The 19849-nt window shown below is 45.3% G+C and overlaps 4 protein-coding genes across 6 annotated transcripts in view; 1 reads left to right on the forward strand and 3 right to left on the reverse strand.

Annotated features, from left to right (window-relative positions):
• LOC117753583 (claudin-11-like) overlaps nt 1-148 on the forward strand; it is a 5482-nt gene extending 5334 nt beyond the window's left edge. The window contains exon 3 of one of the 2 annotated variants that reach the window (XM_034571761.1): nt 1-148. This exon is cut by the window's left edge and continues 609 nt beyond it. The gene's annotated coding sequence lies outside the window, so the exon portion shown is untranslated. The other variant, XM_034571762.1, reaches the window with a different exon arrangement.
• Nucleotides 149-628: 480 nt separating this feature from the next.
• LOC117753554 (probable cationic amino acid transporter) lies at nt 629-5936 on the reverse strand. Its single transcript, XM_034571702.1, has 9 exons — nt 5654-5936; nt 4730-5143; nt 4389-4625; nt 3984-4201; nt 3756-3902; nt 3429-3637; nt 2570-3354; nt 1542-1933; nt 629-1490 (listed from the first exon to the last, which is right to left on the reverse strand). Exons 2-8 carry the CDS (start codon nt 5028-5030, stop codon nt 1542-1544), a joined length of 2289 nt encoding a protein of 762 aa, XP_034427593.1. The 5' UTR covers nt 5031-5143; nt 5654-5936; the 3' UTR covers nt 629-1490.
• A 2912-nt stretch (nt 5937-8848) lies between these two features.
• On the reverse strand, nt 8849-10798 carry rpl22l1 (ribosomal protein L22-like 1). The gene is made up of 4 exons (XM_034571773.1): nt 10650-10798; nt 9522-9635; nt 9175-9296; nt 8849-9068 (listed from the first exon to the last, which is right to left on the reverse strand). Exons 1-4 carry the CDS (start codon nt 10656-10658, stop codon nt 8924-8926), a joined length of 390 nt encoding a protein of 129 aa, XP_034427664.1. The 5' UTR covers nt 10659-10798; the 3' UTR covers nt 8849-8923.
• A 1581-nt stretch (nt 10799-12379) lies between these two features.
• LOC117753586 (eukaryotic translation initiation factor 5A-1-like) lies at nt 12380-18909 on the reverse strand. 2 transcript variants are annotated; one of them, XM_034571767.1, is made up of 5 exons: nt 18857-18909; nt 16312-16499; nt 15367-15471; nt 13910-14041; nt 12380-13612 (listed from the first exon to the last, which is right to left on the reverse strand). In XM_034571767.1, the coding sequence occupies exons 2-5, from the start codon at nt 16477-16479 to the stop codon at nt 13547-13549; spliced, it is 471 nt and encodes a 156-aa protein (XP_034427658.1). In that variant the 5' UTR covers nt 16480-16499; nt 18857-18909; the 3' UTR covers nt 12380-13546. The 2 variants fall into 2 exon arrangements, with proteins under 2 accessions (XP_034427658.1, XP_034427659.1); XM_034571768.1 differs by lacking the exon at nt 18857-18909 and adding an exon at nt 18612-18837 and having other exon boundaries at nt 12431-13612.
• Nucleotides 18910-19849: the final 940 nt, after the last annotated feature.

Genomic DNA, 19849 nt, shown 5'->3' on the forward strand with positions numbered 1-19849 from the left:
TGTAAATAAAGATGGACGACATGACAGCTCCCAAAAGTGAAGCCAAAGCGCCTCGATCGCCACCTAGAGGCCGGTTGCAGTTATAAACCCCACCTCCTCCATGTTAGCAGACGGGACATGGACCAAACTAAAAAATCTAAGTAAACGTTAAATGTTCGTAAAGATGGTTTCTGTCATTTCAAGTTGACCTTGTTACCGTGGCCCCCCCTTTTATTGAAATGTTTTGCTTTATCGGACGAAGATCACTTGAGTGGGTTTTACTTGGGATCGAATACTTTTCTTGTAACGATGTTGTCAGCTTGTTACACAGACAGGAAGTGAACCGACCTGCGACTCAGGACATAAATACATGTCAGAACACGCTTTAATGCAAACTACCATATTTTATTCTTTATTTTACTTTTATTTCATCGTGTGTCTCGTATGTTGCTTTCTCAGTTCTTTTTTTACATCATTTAAAAGTATTAAACTGTTATTTTAGAGCTTGTGACCGGTTCTTATTTAACCCATAAAAACACTTGTTTTGCTATTAGAATATCAAATACCTTTGTAGCTGCATTAAAAGCTTTTGTCTGGTGCTGCAACTAATAAAAGTTCAATTTTTACTAATAAAGAGTCTCAGGATAAATCATTTCACTCAAAAAGACACATTTATTCCTCCAACACGAACAAATACAACAAATCTGTTGTTGACGACACAGAGAAACACAAACACTGTCACTTTAACGCCATTCACTCGAAGACACAACAGAAAACAACACAAGTGACTTTCAGGGCTTCAAAAAGTCACGATCAAGATTTTGAGAAGTTCGAACGCACACGATCAAAACCAACAGGCGAGTTATTATGTGGCGTTCAGGGTCAGAGAGAAAGAGCGAGAACGATGAACAGCCACAAGAATGAAATAGAGAATAATGTAGGATTCTTTACCTGCAAAGAAAACTTTGAATCCTACAAGGTCAGCCATGTTGAGAGTTATACCTGCTTTGAGCAACATGTACGCACCACAGCTGCCTCACATGTTCTGCGTGTGTTGTGCTCGGCCTCAGAAAGGAATTCTTCATGTTTGCAAGATGCCATACGCAGATGAACAGTAGGGGCAGTGCGTCACATCCAGTGTCGCCGTGTTTTATTATTTGCAAAATGTAAATTCTGAAGTTCTATATGTGTGCGGCTGCTGTGAACCTCATCCAGTGAAACATCTGCAATGGGAGGAGCCTGTCGATTCCGCTCCCCTGACGTCCAGGCTCCGTCCACACTGAGTCCACTGAGGCTTCACCGCTAAATGTCATTGGCTGACAGCTCCGGGTTTGTATTTGCAGAAGAAGTTGTTGTTTCATTGGTAGAGTTAAGCCCCGCCCAGACCAGGAAGTGCAGCTGCCTGATGGAACAGGACCTCTCATCAAAACACCAGCTTACTTTACTAAAAATGACTTGTTAGTAATTGATTGTCTCACATTAAATAAGTCTTTCTATTCATTCTTTGCACGTTCACCTCAGTTTGATGTGAAGTGAAGTTGAAAACAGAAAACCTCCTGTATTCAGTCGTCCTCTTCGCCTGCATCGAAGCCGTGATTGGTCCGTCCCCTGGACCCGTCACCTCGGCCTATGTGCCGGCGACCTGGTGCAGACTGGTATCCATACTCCTCACCACCGTCCTCACACTGCTCCCCCTCTCGGCCCTCATACTGGTTCTGCTCCTCATTCTGGTTCTGCTGCTGCTGCTGCTGCTGCTGCCCCCTCTCCTCCGGGGCCGACCAGCCCTGGTAGGGTCTCTCGTCTTGTTCCTGGGGGCAAAGGTCGTCGTCAGGGGAGAAGGTGTCGTCCAGGTGGTCGTCGTAGCGCTGGTAGGAGCTGGCGTGCGCCTGCTGCTCGCGGGCGTTCAGCTCCAGCGTGCTGTGCCACACTCCGTAGCAGCCATAGATCAGCAGACCTGAGGGTGGACAGACGTGTTAACTCAGAGTGTGAAAGCTGAGACAGGTGGAGACGTCAGAAAACTGTCCACCTGGGCAGAGTTATCCACCTTCATGGAATCCAGCCCCTCACTTCATCTGTTCACCAGATCAAACAGAGACTGAACTTAGTGTATGAGCGTCAGTTCTTCGCACCTACGACAATAACTGATTCACTAAGAGTTCACACCTCCGCCAGGGCCCAACAGACACACACCAGATCACACACACTCATGAATATCAGTCCTGGATCCGCCCCCTGAAATTTAATTCATTCTCCCCTGACTCCACATCCTTCATGGTAATCTGTCCAGCTGCAAACTAACAGGCAAACCAACACAGGGGTGGAAACATAACCTCCTCGGCGGATCTCCCCTAAAATGAAATAATGAAATAACATCAACAATTGTCAAGGTTGTTGCGAACTGGAGCCACTGTGTGTTGTATCTGATAAAGGTCTATGAATAACAAATTGTCCTTAAAACATTGAGTATTAACCATGAACCACCGTTAGAGCACAACTTACAAACCCGTCTTCAGAAAGCTGCCTGATCCAATATATTCTACAGAAACAGTTTATCGTGCGTTCATTCAAAACCAATGATGTTTGAACTCACCGATGAGGCACCAGACGGTGAACCTGGCCCAGGTGAGTGGAGACAGTTTCAGCATGAGGTAGCTGTTGACCAAGATGGCCGCAGCAGGGACAAAGGGCACGCAGGGCGCCATGTAGGGCAGTCTCTGCGTGCTCTCTGGCTGTTGTATAATCATAATCAAAAGCTTCGCCATGGAACCCGCCATCGCTGTGGCCATCAGCCCCGAAAACACCGCCCCAGCCCCCGTTCCCTGCTCAACGCCAAATATCACGGTGGACCACAGGAGGAAGGACATGAAGAAGAGGAGGAGGGTGCATCTGGTCACTATGCGGCCGGTGGCAGGCGTGGGCCGGGCCGACGCGTCAGGCATTCCAACCCGCAACCTCAGCGTGTAGTAATGACCTCCCAGAAGCCTTTTCAGCAATGAGGCGTGGCCTGTGTGGAAATCAGAATCGTCTCCCTCTCCTTCAGTCCCACCAGCGTGGTAGGATGAAGATCCGTCCCCGCCCGAGTCTTCGATCAGCATCTGGTCGTCTTTTGTGGGCGTGACTCCGTCGTCCTGGTGCTTCAGGTCATCTATGTCCTCACCGGAGCTAAACTGGTGCGTGTCGGTGTGTTCGTCCGGCTGGTAGCGTAGTAAGAGCACACACACGCTGACCAGGGTGTAGGCCAACAGCGTGCCGATGGACATCATCTCAATCAGGTCCCTGAGGCTCACCAGCAGAGCGAGGAGGGCCGCGAAGATCCCAGACACCAAGCACGCCGCCGCGGGAGTGTGGGTGAGAGCAGAGACGTGTGACAGGCACCTACAGGCACAGTGAGCACAGGGTTACACAATAAAACAAGAAACTCAACCGGTTTGCGAGTCTCAGCGTCCCACCTGAACAGCAGTCCGTCCTGGGCCATGGCGTAGATGATCCTGGGCATGGGGAACAAAGATCCCAGCAGGGAGACGGTGAGGCCGGCGATGGAGCCCACAGCCACCGTGTACTTCCCCCACAGGAAACCGTGCACCGCGAACATCTCTATGAGAGGAGCCGAGCCGTCGATCAGGTCGTAGGGAACCATGAGGGTCAGGATCACGCTCACCTTCACAGAGGGAAGTCGAGTTTATGGAGGTCATCCTCTCAGCAGACACTATAATGAAACGTTCAGATGGTCCGTGACCCCCATCCTTTGTGTTCCACACACACACACACACACTAACCGACACGTAGGCGGTGAGGCAGGTGACCAGCGAGGCGGTTATGGCGTACGGGATGGAGGTGTTTGGGTTTTTCGCCTCCTCTCCTGTTGTCGCGATGATGTCGAAGCCAATGAAGGCGTAGAAACACGTCGCGGCACCTTTCATCACCTGAACAGAAACAACTGATCACTGTATTTCATCTTGTAGTTACTCGTAGCCTCCAACACGTTCAGTGCTTCAGCGTCTCACCCCTGACCAGCCGTACGGCAGGAACCTGCCGCCCTCCCAGTTGCCGGCAGAGAGGAAGAAGAGTCCGGCGATGATCATGAAGACCCACACCACCAGGTTGACCACATTGAGGACATTGTTGAAGCCCACCGAGTTACGCACGCCGAGAGCGATGATTGCCGTCACCAGGAGGGCGATGAACAGGGCGAGCAGGTCTGGGTAAGTGTCCTCCCCTTTACCTGAGACGGACACACAACAGCCACAAGTGGGTTGTGTTTTACATCTTTTTCAAACAAAACACGCACAGAAAGAAGACTTAAGACGCACACACACACACACACACACACACACACACACACACACACACACACACACACACACACACACACACACACACACACACACACACACACAGATCGTACTGACCGAGTCCTCTGAGCGTGCCCAGGTGTGTTATCATGTAGTTACTGATGCTGTGATTGGCCAGCGAGTCGAACATGCTGCTGAGAGCCGAGGCCCCCGCCGCTGTGCCGATCAGATACTCCAGGATCAAGTTCCAGCCGATGAAGAACGCCACAAACTCTCCGACCGTCACGTAGCTGTAGGTGTAGGCTGAGCCGGTGGTTTTGGGGACCCGGACACCAAACTCTGCGTAGCACACACCTTAAAGACAATCAGACATTTAAATTGGCTGGTTTGTTTGTTCCTGCACAGTCGGGGTCATTAGGGGAGGTTCACTCAGTCCTGGTTCTATAGGGACGTCTCACCTGACAGTATCGAGGCCACCGCTGCAATAATAAACGACAGGATGACCCCCGGCCCGGCCATGGCCTTGGCGACCAGCCCAGCGACCACATACATCCCCGTGCCGACACAGCTGCCCACGCCGAGCGACACCAGGTCCACGGTGGTCAGCACCTTGGCCAGACCGGCCGCCGACCCATCTCCGAGCTCGGTGAGGTCGTCTGAGCCGCGAGCCATGGAGCCCACAGGCTTAGTTCGCAGCAGGCGGGTGCACATGTTGTACCAGGCGTCGCCCAGGGACACCCGGCTCAGCCACGCCGCCATCACAGCCCCGTCAATCACCTGTTCTAAGTTAACGTGTTTCTCACTCCCTCTATCATTCTTCCACTCTCATCAGGAGCCTCTTCGTCAGTCAACACAAAGTGGAGGTCCAGACTCTGTAAAAACAGACAACAACAGTCCAGCAGCCAAATAAAAAGAGGCTTTAAGTATTATATGAAAAATGGTGCTCAACATGAGAGGAGATTGTTCTTTTTAACAAAGTGCATCAAGGTCTTGTGTTCTTATCGTACAGAAGTCAATCTTACACCCAACGACCCTACAAGGGCAATGGACGCCTGACTCTTTAATAAAGGTCCGATATCAACCCAGAACCCCCGACGATGTGATACTGTCAGCTGCTCTCCTCACTCACTGGAGCGAGACTCCCTCTCTGAAACTTTAATGAACACAGAGGATCTACTTTCACAACGGAAAAAAAGTACGACCACAGCAAAACTCAAAGTGAACAGTGTCGAGGAGCGAAGGGATAAAATCTGCAACGACTGATTCACACTGGAAAACACACACACACACACACAGACACACACACACACACAGACACACAGACACACACACACACACACACTCACACACACACACACACACACACACACACACACACACACCTGGCTGAATGTGACGTCAGAGAGTGGAGAGCAGAGACAGTTGGAGGCCGATAAGCGATGATTTGGAAACACCCGGTTCGTAGATACACACCTGAGCAGACTCACTCTGACTCGCTGTCTCCCTCCTGATCCTCGGCTCCCCGGCAGGAACTGGTGAAGACGGCAGCGTTAACCATTCAACCTGACACCATGTGACCAGGCTGATAAAATATTCAACACTGAGCAGAGTGTGTGATCTTTCATTTACTGGAGGAGACGATACAGAAGGTGTGTGTACGTCCACTGTGAGCTGCAGCTGCTGTGGGTGACGTTTCTCTGTTTGTATGCAGGGGTGGGAACCGACCAGGTGTGTGTGTGTGTGTGTGTGTGTGTGTGTGTTATTTGTGTTGATCAGTCTCTTCAATGATGAGTAAACCAATAGATTTGGGTTTTGGGAGTTTTAAGGTTAAACCAAATAAAGGCAAAAACTTCACAGTAAAAACTTGAATTCAGTGTTTGATCTGTGTCCTCGTCCCATCAGGAGCTCAAACTTCATTCAAACATTGTTCAAACTTAATATCTTGCAGAGATCCTACAGTTTTTTTTGTGTAATTTTAAAGAAATGTGTCCAAACTAATGCAGAACACAGACGAACCTCATGCTGAACATTTGAATACGAATAGGTGAGGAACATGGCTCCAGCAGAACAAGAACAAAAGGTCGTTTCGAGGCACAGAGCAGCCGCCATGTTTGAGGTGATGTCAGGAAGCTCGGTGGATTGGCTGATGGTCAACCATCGACCAATCAGAATGTCAGAAGCTTCACGAACCAGCCGGTGTCTGTGGTCGTAGTGGATCTGTGTCTGCAGGCTGCTCTGTAATCTGACTCTTTGGGTCAGATTACATCCACGGAACATACGACCTCTGACCGCGGACTGGGTTCGGTCTGGAGCTTGTATTTAGAAAAGTTGATCTCAGAACGTTACGACCACAGAGAGATGGCGTTTGGCGTTCTGCACAAACTAACCAGGGTTTCGGGGTCATTGGTTTCCTGGAGGAGATTTGTCATTTTCTTGAGTTTAATTGTTAGTCAATGTTAAAAACTGGACGTTATGACAGGAGGAGATAAACAAAAGATGCCAGTGAGTTGCATTATGGGAAATGTAGGATCCTCTGTTTTTCTAGTTTGACCTATAAGATGGAGCGACATGAGGTTAAAACTTTTATTCACAAGGAACTTTCACTAAGCTATTATATAAGATTGAGGTTTCGATCTATAGTTATTTTTTCGTATTCGACAGTTCTATTTTAGTTGTATTATTTTTCCCTCTCAACATATTTTATTTTGATACAGATTAATCCTATTTGTTTATTTTAACTTTTTTATTCTGCTCTTTTTAATCTTTTAAGTCTTAACCTCTGTGCTTTCAGATTTCCAGTTGTTTTCTTTTTGTGTCTCTGAACAGCATCTTGAATCTACCTCGGTGTATAAAACATGCTTTATAGATAAAATGAGATGTATTTCTTAACATTAAAGCAGATTTATGAGATCTTTGTGCTGAACTTCTGTAATTTCCTCCCTTTTAGGTAAGTATCCATGGAGCTTTTAACTGTGTGTGTGTGAAATAAAATAAAATCCAGTGCGTTGGGACGTCGTCAGAGCAGCTAAAGGTGGAGACATTCCTGAGGCTGTGTGCTTTATACACAACAGATGGGTGAGCGGGAGTGGATCCAAACACACACACACACACACACACACACACAGACACACACAGAACAGGGGCAAAGCAAAACATCCCTTTCATTTTAAAGGAATGAAGATTTTCGTTGGCAGCCTGAAGTGATTGACAGCAGCAGAACAAAGACGGAGGGCAGATGTGTCGTCGTGTCCGTCTGCTGCACCAAGACGTGTGATGAAGAGGAGATTGAGTGACAGGCCTTTCTTCTTATGTGCTAATTATTTGATTTTTATTACTGTGTCCCGACTAAAACAGGTAAAAAGTAAAAAAAAACCAGAGTAGCAGGATCATCAAATGTGGGTTTAATGTTTTACTGCATTTACCCCCCCCCCCCCCTTATTGTTAGTATTCTCCTGTGGGGCCTTTTCCATATGATATAGAAACTAATTTGTAGTTAGGATCAAGCTTTCCTTTATTTATTTGGCATTTAACTTATTATTTACTTGATTTTCTGGTATATTTTGGTTGTTGACTCTGCTGATACATGATGCAGTGAAATGTGTTCTGTACTTAGTGTGAGGTCGTGAGTAATCGCTTGTTATTATGCATATGTGGTTTCTTATGGATCTTTACAGTTAAATACATCATTGATTCATTATTGTTGAAAGCGCTCTAATTATTTCATTTATATATTTTGTGTGGGGAAAAAAATAGAGAAAATCAACGAATCCTCTTTCACTTTCTTTAACATCGTGTTATACATTGTTTTTCTACATTTTCACTGATTTCTCAGAGAATAATTCATGGGTCTTTATGAAGAAAAAGCTAAATCCCATTCAGAGGCCTGATATTTAAGTGACTTGCTGCAGCTTGGTTCAGTGTCGGGCTGTTGGGCCTTGGTGGAGTTCGTGTTCTTCAGTTCCAGCTGTTTCACCTTCTGTCTCAGTCTGATGGGCTGACACGTGTTTAGCGCCGCCTAGTGGACATTTACAGTACTGCACCATTACAAGTACCAGCTCCTAGTTGATCAGGTCCTGAGGGAAAGTAATTCAGCTTGATACAAGTCCTGCAGTGACTCCACCTACATGAGGGTCATAGTAACAAGTTCTTCTGGAGACTGAAGTGGAGATCACTTCATGAACTAAGTGTTTATACTGTGGTGAAAGGAAAACCTTGTCAGATGTCCCTTCATGTCCATCTCTCCCAAGCATCTAACGCTACATCTGAATGAATACGGGTGTGTTTATTACTGACATGCACGTTTTTAATTATTTATCTGTTCTCCACATCTAATCATTTTTATTTCCCCATTATGATTATGTAAATATTGTAAAGTCGATGTCTTGTTTAAAAGCGTCCACGTGTTTAAATCTATCGATTCCCGGAATCTGTCCGTCTCTTATCTGAAGAACCGTTCATCTCATCAGCATCACGCTCGTCGTGTGTGTTGTTTATGGTCGTTCATTACAACGTCATATCTTCAGGAGCATAATCTTATTTTATTTTTAGACACCAAAATAAAAACCAGGACAGGAAACTTTGTTTTCCACATTTATTCTCGTGTCTTGCAGCACCTGCTGACACAGACACCCGCGTCGCTCCGCTGCCGCAGTTTACTCGTCTGTCTCGGACTCCTCGTCGTCCTGGCTGATCTGGAAGTAACGCAGCTCGTACGTCTCCTTGTCCGACGCCACCACTCGGAGCCAGTCACGCAGGTTGTTCTTCTTCAGGTACTTTTTTGTCAGATACTTCAGATACCTGGACAGAGTGTATTTAACAGATTTTCATTGATGCTGTGCTCAATAAAAAAATAAAAAAAAAAGGTTCCTCTGAAGTCGAGGAGCTGCAGGACGTCCCGTCTCACCTTTTGGAGAACTGCTTCTCAGACGAGACGTTGATCTTGTTCTTCATGCGTCCCACCTGGACGGTGTTCCCTAGATTCCCCGTCTTTCCATTGACCTTTATCCTCTCTTTGAGGAAGGTTTCCTATTGAACAGAGCACAGTGACGCACTAGGGAAGAGAACCCTAGTAGAGTTGGAGCTAGGGAAGGGGGCCCTAGTCCACACACAGGGTTAACGATAGCTCCATTAACCTGTTCCTGTTTCCTATGGGACAGACGAGGCTGTCGCGTAACCTTTTGGATTATAACAGTGTAGCTTTATCTTTATTTCTTAAAATGACCCGAGTCAACAACAGCAGTGAAGACTTACAAAGTTTGCGGAGTCCAGGATCCCGTCCTCCACAGGGTGGGTCAGGTCCAAGGTGAACCTCCAGGCTGCTCCCTTCTTGGCCTTTCTACCAACAGTTGGTCTCTTCGGTTTCATCTGTGACAGAAAACACCAGAAATAATGTGAATAATGTGACATCACAACAAAACCATCTCATTCGCTTATTTCTTAATCACATTTAGTTTAAGCTGGTAAAAAAGAAGATCTATATTAGGTACATATTCTGTATTTCTTATTATTACGTTGACTTCTTTGTATTTTATGTTCTCTTGTCTACTTCGTTCTGATCTGTCTGCTGCTGTAACAAGGGGATGGAACCAGTAACAAGGGGATTGAACCTGTAACAAGGGGATTGAACCAGTGTGGGATCAATGAAGTTTTTATCTTATCCTAACTATTTAATAATTCCCTCTAATATCACCTGCTGTCAGGCTGCAATTACCTAAATTACTCATTTGTCTCTTTGGATTAAAATTAAGATTCGTTAGTAATCGTATATTCAGTATTTTCTCTTTATGAAACAAACATTTAACACAGATTACTCTAGAGTAAATATTAGGCCATAAAAGATCAAACAAGCCATAAAGAATAACGTAAAACATTTAATACACATTTTTCTATTTGTAAGATCTAAACAGAGGCTTGTGACAAATTAAACCTTTTAAATGCCTCTATTAAGTTATATTAATCATTCTTAAATCACCTAAGCATAAATACAGTGAGGTCCAACAGTCCAAGACAACTTCACCATTAACTTGAGTGAGACTGAAAGAGTTTTATTTCCGAAGCTAATAAACTGTTGGCTCATAAAACAAATGCCGAATGAACTAGTGAACGCTACAGTCCAGGATGATTAACTGTAAATAGCATATTTTTTAAACTATCTGCGAGAGAAACAGCGATTTGACATAAAACGCATAGTTTCTCTATGGAGTCCTGTCAACTGGAGCACGTGCGAGCAAACGTGGAGACGAATGCGATTGAAAGTTAGAAAACTTGATTTAATCGAAGTGTTCGTTAGCAACAGTCGATAAAAACACACGAACACGCGCTGGATCACAGGAAGACGCGTTAAATGAAGTAAAGTCAGCGGCAGCGCGCTGGACTCACCGGCGCCATGTTGACAGAGCGGAAGGGAAAGGAGGAAGCGGATGTGACGTGGTGCGCACAGCCCGGAAGGTCCTTACCACATAAGGCGTCAGAGCGGAACTCGGTAGAATAAAGTTTGAAAAGTTGAGATTAAAGTTAAAGCTTCAGAATTTAAACACGAAAACATCACTGAGCTTCAGGAAGTTCCACCTGGAAACTGACGTGGAAGCTGGGAGAAGTTCCGCTGCAGCTCCAACACAACCTGACACTGAAAGAAGCTGGTTAATCATTCACACACACTGGTTTCCTGCAGAAGAACCTGAACCACAGTTACGACTTAACCTCAAAACATGTCGTCACCTCAGAATGAGAGGATGACGTAACAGGGACAGCTTCCCAAAGAGGAAACGAACACAGTGTTTCTGCTTTTACTCTCAGGTTCGCTCAGCTTTCCTCTAAAGGACTTTGCATTGACTTCCATCTGTTGAGTGGAGGAAGTATTCAGATCCTTAACTAAAGTAAAAGTACTCCATTCAAAACCTTACAGGAGTGAAAGTACTCGATTCACACCTTGTATGTCTTATAAACCACAATTCACTTCTGACCACCACTGATATTCATAGAGACAGTCATTTTATTTTTGAAAGGACAGAGACGCAGGAAACTGGACTCATGTCAGGAACACAGAACTGCTCTTGTTCTTTATATTCATTATTTCTTATTTTTCATACTTTATTCATTCACTTTTTTGTATTATATTCTGATACTTTATGTATACCTATTTATTTATATTTTTAAAATTCCATGCTCAACTATACTTGAGTTATATTTTTCACAATTTTTTATTTTATACTTAATATATGCCATGTTTTGGCAAACTTGATGCAACAGATTTATATTTTAACAGTTTTTCCATCAAGCATGTTTTCTAATAAACCAGAAAAAAAGAGCTGTGGTAATAAGTGGACTAGTGAACATATATGTATTGAGCATCATGCTAATTAGTTTTTCTCTTAAACATGTATTATTAAATCATACATTTTACAAGGGAGATTCACCAGTCTCCAAAACCCCCGTTTAATTATTGTATAACCAGAATTATTAGATATGGCAGAGAAGCAGCTCCGGAGTGAGAAAATAAAACCAGCACCACAGGTTTCATTGGTTTTTCTGTATTTTGTGCATTGACCTCGACCACAGGTTGTTTCATCTGTGGCCTGTGTGCGATTTGTGGCAGAACCAAATAAAAATCCATATCCACTGAAATTGAACGTGGTTTCATTAGGACTGTTGGGCCTTGGCAGATATGAACTCTGATGTTCTAGTTGTGTAGCAGGAAGCGTCTGAACGTGTTATCTGCAGTTTGGAAGAAACGCTGAATCACAGGCAGTTTTAAAACATCAGTGAATGTAAGAAAACGCCAGAGACGCAGTGAACGAGCTCAGCGTTTCACCATCTGTCCAGGTATCGGGTTTCTCAAGGACTTGCAGAGAACAGTTGGACATGTTTCACGTTACCTTCTACTTCCAATCAACAGTAAAAATGAAAGTAAATGTTCTGTAGTTGCACAAATAAAATGGTATTTTGAAAAAGAAACTTAAAACTGAGTTGACAATTTCCACTGGAGGTCGGAGAACTTCAAAATAAAGTTTGCTGGTCTTGATCGAGGAGCTTCTGCTTCTTTACAGCTCAAGAAAACTTCGGGCAGAACACGTGAACATGTAAACAAAGTGAATTATTTAAGGATCTCGTCAAACTCTCATTACCAGGTTTATTATAGAAACAAAACCAGACAGACATAGTTTGCAGTTTTTGTCCATTTGTTTCATTATTTTATTTCTGCCATCTCCAGTCAGGTGACAAAGGCCTCGAGTGAACAAAAAGTTTGCAACTCTACCACCCTCCCCGAACCCGATTGAGTCCCTCAAAAGAAACACACACCTCACTGCAAACCGCCTCACACATTTCGGAGGCCCACACCGCTACACACTCATGCCTCTCAAAACAAAATTGAACACTCCTTTTGTACTGGGGGGTGGGGTGGGGGTGGGGGGGTTATGACTGGGTCAGCAGAGCGCGCCCTCGACCGGAGAACGAGAGGCGTGAGCGCACAGGCTCCTCACACCCCTCCAACTTCTACACAGACAAGAGACTGGCATCATGAGGGGAAATCACTGAAGTTTGTTTCTGTTCATCTTGGGGGTGGGGGGGTGGGGGGGGGGGGGAGAAAACAATAAAACTAGTCTTTTCTTGGTTTTAGAGGTTTGACATGCTGGGGTGGACCTCAAGTGCTCAGAAGTGCCTCGCCGCCACCGAACCCAGCGATTAGGAGAAAAATCTGATCTTGGTGCACACAATCCACTCAGGAACCAGAGCAAAGGCCAAGCTGGAAAGCGATATGGCTGCTAGTGGGACAATCTAAACCAGGATCTAGTATCTACAGGGGCGACCCTCCCTCCCAACAACTCAAACTGCTGCCCTCCCGTCCCTCTAATAGGTTTTACACCCGCTATATTCAATCTAAAGAATATAAAAAAATAATCATACAAAAGCTGAATCCTGTTGTTATTTAAACATTCAGGAATGTGCGTGGCAAAACCAACACTTTGAAGGCAAAAATAAGCAGGAACGAGCGACCGATCATTATTTTTGAAGTTGTTTTATATAAAGTAGATCGTTGCCAAACAAAAACTTCAGTGATCAGGCAGAGAACCACGCAGCGAGCCGCGGTGGAACATTCCCAAACAGCAATGAGAGGAGAAAACGAAAAAAGGAGAGAAATAAGATCAATGATGAGAAATCACAACAGAATGATTGAGGTTGTCTGTGAAGGCCGACGCTTTGGTGACAGAACCGATGAGAATGCAAGAGACTGGTGGTGGGTGGTGCTTGTTGTCTGGGCAGCAAAGTCCGTCTCCCTATTTGTTGGGCAAGACCTTGGTAGCGACAGCACATTCCTCCCCCATGGCACTGATCACGGTGACCTGTGGAGAGCACACAGCATGTTCCAGTCAGTCATCTGAAACCTTCTCTGCTCTAATTCAAGAGGAGGAATCCTGTCTGTTTTCAGAGGAGTGACATTAAAGTGAAACATTTCTGCCTCATCAAGACGTCACGCGTGTTCTTACTGCTGCCAACACATCACTTACATACAGTCTGGTTTCAGGTGACTACAAATGCATTCAAAATGTTGACAGACCAGGAATTAGACTCGTTAAAGCATCTCGTGACCCTCAGATCTATTTCTACATTTGTGGGATCCGCAGCGAAGTGACACTTACCAGGAAATCCTCGCCTGCTTCAAACTTTGACTCAATTTCCTTGCCGATGTCGTTCTCAGGGACACGCAGGTCCTCCCTGACTTCACCGTTGTCGCCCAACAAGGACATGTAGCTTTCATTGATGTTGATCAACTGGGGAGGTGAAAAGAGAACCATCAACCACATCTGAATGGACAAAATAACCAGCCATGTTTAAACCCTTTCTGTCCATTTGTTAGCAAGATTACGAAAAAAAAACTACCGGAAGGTTTACCACGAAACTCCATAGAAGGATGTGGTATGCATCAGGGAAGAGCCCATTAAGGTTTGGCCTGAATCCAGATCAGGAGGTGGATTCAAGAATAGTTTTCCCCTTTCTTTAACACCACGAGATGGGACGTTTTGACATTTTCACTTATTCGCCAGCTCGTGGATCTGAATGAAAAAGACCAGATCCGTGCTCGACTGAGTCCCATTCTTGTTCTTAGGATCAGGATGAGTAGAACAACATTTACATTTTCTTTCTTGTTAATATTAGAGTTCACATGAATCCGTAAATCAGTTAATCCACACCAGGGTGCTGTAGATCACCAGGACAGTGATCTACGACACCCTGAGGTAAAAAACAAGCCTCAGACGTCTCACTACCACGATGTCAACATGTAGGACACTGTCCATCAAAAGGTCACAATAATCACAAGAGCTGAGTGTCAATATGAAGGAAAATGGTGAAAACCAATTCACCGCAGATTACTTTGTTGGTGAAGTTGGTTTCTCTTTTTCAGTCAGATTTTAAATGTCTCATTTGACTTTTTTCAATTTGTAGAACCTGAAATATACTTAATTCAACTCAGTAGATTGAGTTTATGACCACCGGAGGTTTGGACTCCACTCTTCTCTACATGGTGTAATCCATGTTTCAAATGGCTCAGAGACATTGACTTTAAACCATAGGAACAAGTAAAGATAATAGATTATTATAGATTATTAGAGCCATTGAATCAGACTAACAAAGAATGGGAAAAACTGTAGGTTCACACAGAAGCCGGTTTCAGACACGAACTACGGAAAATTAGGTCCTAACATTGTCTAGACTTCTCACACACAAAATTCAGGAAAATGTTTGAAAGCAATGTGAACAAAACTGTCCCGAGTGAGTCACCTGCAAACATTCCCTTCACAACGGAACACATTTCAAATGTATACATATCTTTGGTCTAAATCTCTCTATTAAACTCCAATTCAAAGTTTTATCATAAATTCAACAGCAAACACTAGTAAGTGAAAATTAGATTATTTCAGCTACTGTCACCAAAACCCTCGAGCTCAACTTCATACCCAGCAAAATGAAAGTGAGTGAGGTTTCAGTGGGAACAGATGGACGCTGGGTCACATGTCCTTCTAATGGAGTTCTGCATTCTGAGCTGTGACACTTGTGTGGAAGAACGTTTCAGACATGTCGGGGAGCGCCTGCGTACCTGGTAGTCTAATCTCTTGATAGCGGGAACATCCATGTTGTGGGTGGAGGGGCACATATCTTCAAATTTCTTGTTGGTGAAGATGTCAATGCCAACCATATTAACCTGCAGAAGAAAGTGTAAGAGTTTAGTGTTTCAGAAACCTGTCAGAAAGCTGCACACAAGAGATCACAAGTCAATCAATGTAACTTCAAATAAAACTTCAAGACAGCATCATTTAAATGATTCACTGATTCAGGAACATATTCAATGTTAAAAGTGGAATTTAAAAAAAACTGAAGCATTTGAAGCATTCAAATACAAACACTCCTGAATTTTGCTGATGACAACTTTGAAAATTCACAGGCAGAATCTTCGTATACCACACGAGGTCAAAGTACGCGTGGGAGCACCATGGTGTTTGAAGAAAAAGATAAGGACTGAAAAGATAAGGAGGCCGCTTTATTAACGCCAACGCTTGGAGCCACCGGGCTCACACGCCCCTGACACGCCCCTGACACCAGACTTACTGTTTTACAGCATTGTTCTGAACCGTCGGGTCTCTCAGGTTCAGGTTTTATTCTCCACCTTTGAGAACTGAACACTTTCCTGTTCGCCACTGTCTTTTATCAAATGATTACTAATTCCTTACACCTAAGCTTCATTTCTTCTCCATGTAAATCTTTAATTTCTTATTGAAAGCTTTTTTTAATTGTCTTATGTTTTGAATCATCTCGATGTTGAACTGTACAAAACAAATAATCCGTCCTGTCACTGGAGAGCGACTGTTGGATCAGCCACAGAATCACAGCTGCTTCTTCAGGGCCCGTTCTGAAAGTTCAGTCTGAACCATCAGAATTGAAATCGAAAACGTTTGTAGTTTCGATTATTTCCCATGGCTTGACCAAGAAAAAACTAAAACACAGAAGACATCTTTGTATATTGATGCTTTAAGGATAAACCTACCTTAGCATGCCCGTGCTTGCCGGTCTTGGAGGTGGACATCTCCACAATTTTGCAGGGACGTCCCTTCAGCACCACAAAGCCGTTCTTACGCAGCGCAGAGCACTGCATGGGGTAGGTGGCGGAGGCGCCAGACTCGCCAGTCTGGAAGTCATGCTCGGTATCTGCCATGGTGCGATGAGTCAGGGGTGCTGCAGGAGACATTTACAGAGTAATTAACATCAGCACAATACTTTTATATTCACGACATGAAATATACCAACAGACACCATCTACGCCTTTCTGGGAATTTCTTGCTCTGTTCAAAACAAAGTGGATGTACTTTACTGAACCCGTTTAAAAGTCAGTGAGCGGATTCCAAAGATTGGCAGCTAAAGTCTACAAAATGATGTCAGAGAGCAACGAGCGTCACTGACGGTTCATTCTGATGAACCATGAAATGAAAATCCTGGGAAAGTTCACCGCAGGACAATGGATAGAAGCCGACTGTTCGATGACTCGCTCGCCAAGTTCTGACAATCGCTTCGGCTTCAGCGGCGTCGGCTCTCTGGCTGACGACTGATCGTGCAGCGAGAGCGCGGGCAGGGTGCAGGCAGACAGGTCGGTGGACGACACACAGCTACGCCAGCCCTTCCTTTCATTTAGTCGCCATCGGGACGTGAAGGGGATTTCGAGAAATAAGGCTAATTTTCCCCTGGTCAAAAAACTCAGCAACACTTTAGTCTGCAACGGGAAAGAATATATCGTCATTGACTCCCGGGTCAACGCAGGTTTTTACTGGGTCCAATCGGCAGTGATGGAAACGAGACAAACGGGTGAACGTGGTAATTTGGCAAGACAGCGGGGAGAGAGTCATCAGTGCGTTTGTTACGTCGAGAACGGCAAACTGCTCAACCGGCAACTGGAAAGGAGCTGATTGCGTTTTTTTGAGGATAAACTTGCGTAAAAAACAAAAATATATACACGTATACCCGCTAATTTTGCTGTTAAAGAGTTATGACTTCTGGCGGTTGTCTGAAACTCAGCGCTGTGCCTCCTCGGTGTGGCACGGTAAGGTCGCTGCCGACAGGAACGGCTGCATCGTGTTTATTTTCTGTCCCGCGAGGGCGACAGACACAGCTTCGCCCTTTTCCGATGCCCACCAGGGCGTGAAGAGGATTCCAACAAGATAAAGCCCAATCGCCGTCGGTGCGCACGTAGCCTACGCACGGGGCCGAGGTTTCATAGACGTGCCGCTTTGTGGGACACTCTGCAGTTTCACCGCCGAAACACCGCGGGCTGTAGAGTTTCTGTGCCGGTGTTGAGTGTCTCCCTGTTGCTCTGGCGTCCATTTACCTCAGCACAATGGCGAGTGCTACTAAGTGGAAGGAGCTGATGGATGTTGAAGAGCTCTGCGTAGGATACACGTCCACGCGTCGGCTACGGCGTAGCGTCGACGCAGAAGAACCAGCCTCAAGCGTTTGACCATTAACATGAATCTCTCCATTGATGACCCCCCCCCCCCCCCCTGTGTGGAGGGCAGGGCAACCTGATCCACCTTCCCTCACATTCAAGTTGATAAAAGTTGTGTTGACAGAGTGGGATCATTAAATCCCGTGTGTTGTTGTGTTGGATGTGTGAGGTTCTGTCTGAAGCCGCCTCAGGTGATCGACCTCGCGAGATCTGAGGAGGGAAAGCGGCTTCTTCACGTCCCCCTGGTTCGGTGGAGAGACAAGAAGTAAATATAAACCCGCAGAGACGCGACATGTGGAGAAGCGATTAGATGACCTGAACACGAGGCTGGACCATGTCAGCAGCTGCGGGGGCCATTAAACCCACCAGATGACTGTCTGACACAACCAAGCGCAACAGCTGGTCATTACTAACCAGCTACTAACTAGCGGGGTCACACCGGGTTAACGGCGCCGCTGGCGTGAGGGGAAACAGGCTAACCGGCCCGTGTCCCCCGGAGCAGCGGCGCTGGGTAACGGTACCGAGCCGGGTACCGACGGGTCCACACGGCGTCACGTCGGAGTGAAACCACCGGAATGTGACCGTTGAACAACAAGGCGTCACCCGGGCGTGGGGGGGTCCGTCAGGGGCCAGCACGCGCCGCGGCGTCACCAGGCTCCGTTATCTGAGCTAACCATGCTAACGCTCCATTCAGAGCTAAAGCGCGACGCCCGCTCGGCAGCGCCGGGGCAGGGGACCGTTATCGCGGCTTCGCTTGAACTTGGACCGCGGAACCGGAGGTTTAGACCGGAGAGAGGAGAACGATTAAAAAAAAAACAACACGTTAGCACGGACAATGACCAGCGACTAACCCGGACCGGACCGGACCAGACCACCGCAGCAGCTGCTGCAGGCCGCGTGTGGCTGTGATTCATCCTGGCAGCGTTACACCGAACACGGTGCCCCACACCCCGCCACACCGAGCCCTGCCACCGGCACGTCCCCCCGGACCGCCCCGCTGCCCGGACACCACCGGAGAGGCCGCCGGGAGCTCACTCTAACCGGGATAAGCTCCGTTTATCCCCCCGAGCAGAAACACGCGCCATGCCGCACTTACCTTCCAAGAGAAAGAGGAGCGGGAGCGCGCATGCGCAGCAAACTTCACTGCGGCACCCGTAGAGGAGGAGGAGGGGGGGGTCTGTTCCTATGTGTGTATGTATGTATATATACATATATACATACATACATACATATATACATACATACATATATATATACATACAGTCTATGGTACATACATATTTAAGTACAGTCTTCAACTATTATTATATACCATAATTTCAAAGTAAAAGCCCTTGACATATATTTTCTGGTTTTCTTCTAAATTCAGATTGAAATTAAAAATAAATTAGTTTGTTGCTTCAATTGAAGTTTTTCTTCATTATAAACTTTGACTAATTATTCACACTGTTTAAATTATGGATTTTTAATTCTCATTTTTGAAATTTTATTAATTTGATCAATTATTTGTCGTCACCTCATTCAGTTTAATTAATTTGTGTATTTGAATTAATTGATTAATTTTTTACCTCATTAATTCATTCATGTATTCACACTGAACAAATGTGACGTCACGTTTACAACTGCGGTCACGCGGTCCTTTGTGGCGAACCAACGTCACACCAGCCGCACTTTGATAATTGATGCGCGTCTGTTCGTGGTCTTACGGTAAAAGAGACAAACGTTGAAAGTTTAATGAAACTTATTATGGAGACAATAACAATAACAATAACAAGTATAATGAAATGGAATATTATATATATGTTTTTTAAATGAAAATGAAATTAAAAGTTTTCTTTTTTATTATAACACTCGTAACTAATAATTAAATATTATTTAAATATAATCCTGAAGAGGTGACACAGATATTTCCCCTCAGGCTTGTTCGTGGTGTCTGTGTAAGTGTTGCCAGATAAGTGGATTTTAAAGTTCCTCCTTCCTTCTGCTTTATTACTGCTGGTCAAGTTATCAGTTCAAGGCCAAAAGGTTCATCAGGTTAGAGTGTGTTTCTGGTACCTGTACTTACTTAGTACACAATGTAAAGTGGATT

The sequence above is a fragment of the Hippoglossus hippoglossus genome, chromosome 20 (assembly GCF_009819705.1).
Source record: "Hippoglossus hippoglossus isolate fHipHip1 chromosome 20, fHipHip1.pri, whole genome shotgun sequence".
In the NCBI taxonomy this organism is placed as follows: Eukaryota; Metazoa; Chordata; class Actinopteri; order Pleuronectiformes; family Pleuronectidae; genus Hippoglossus; species Hippoglossus hippoglossus.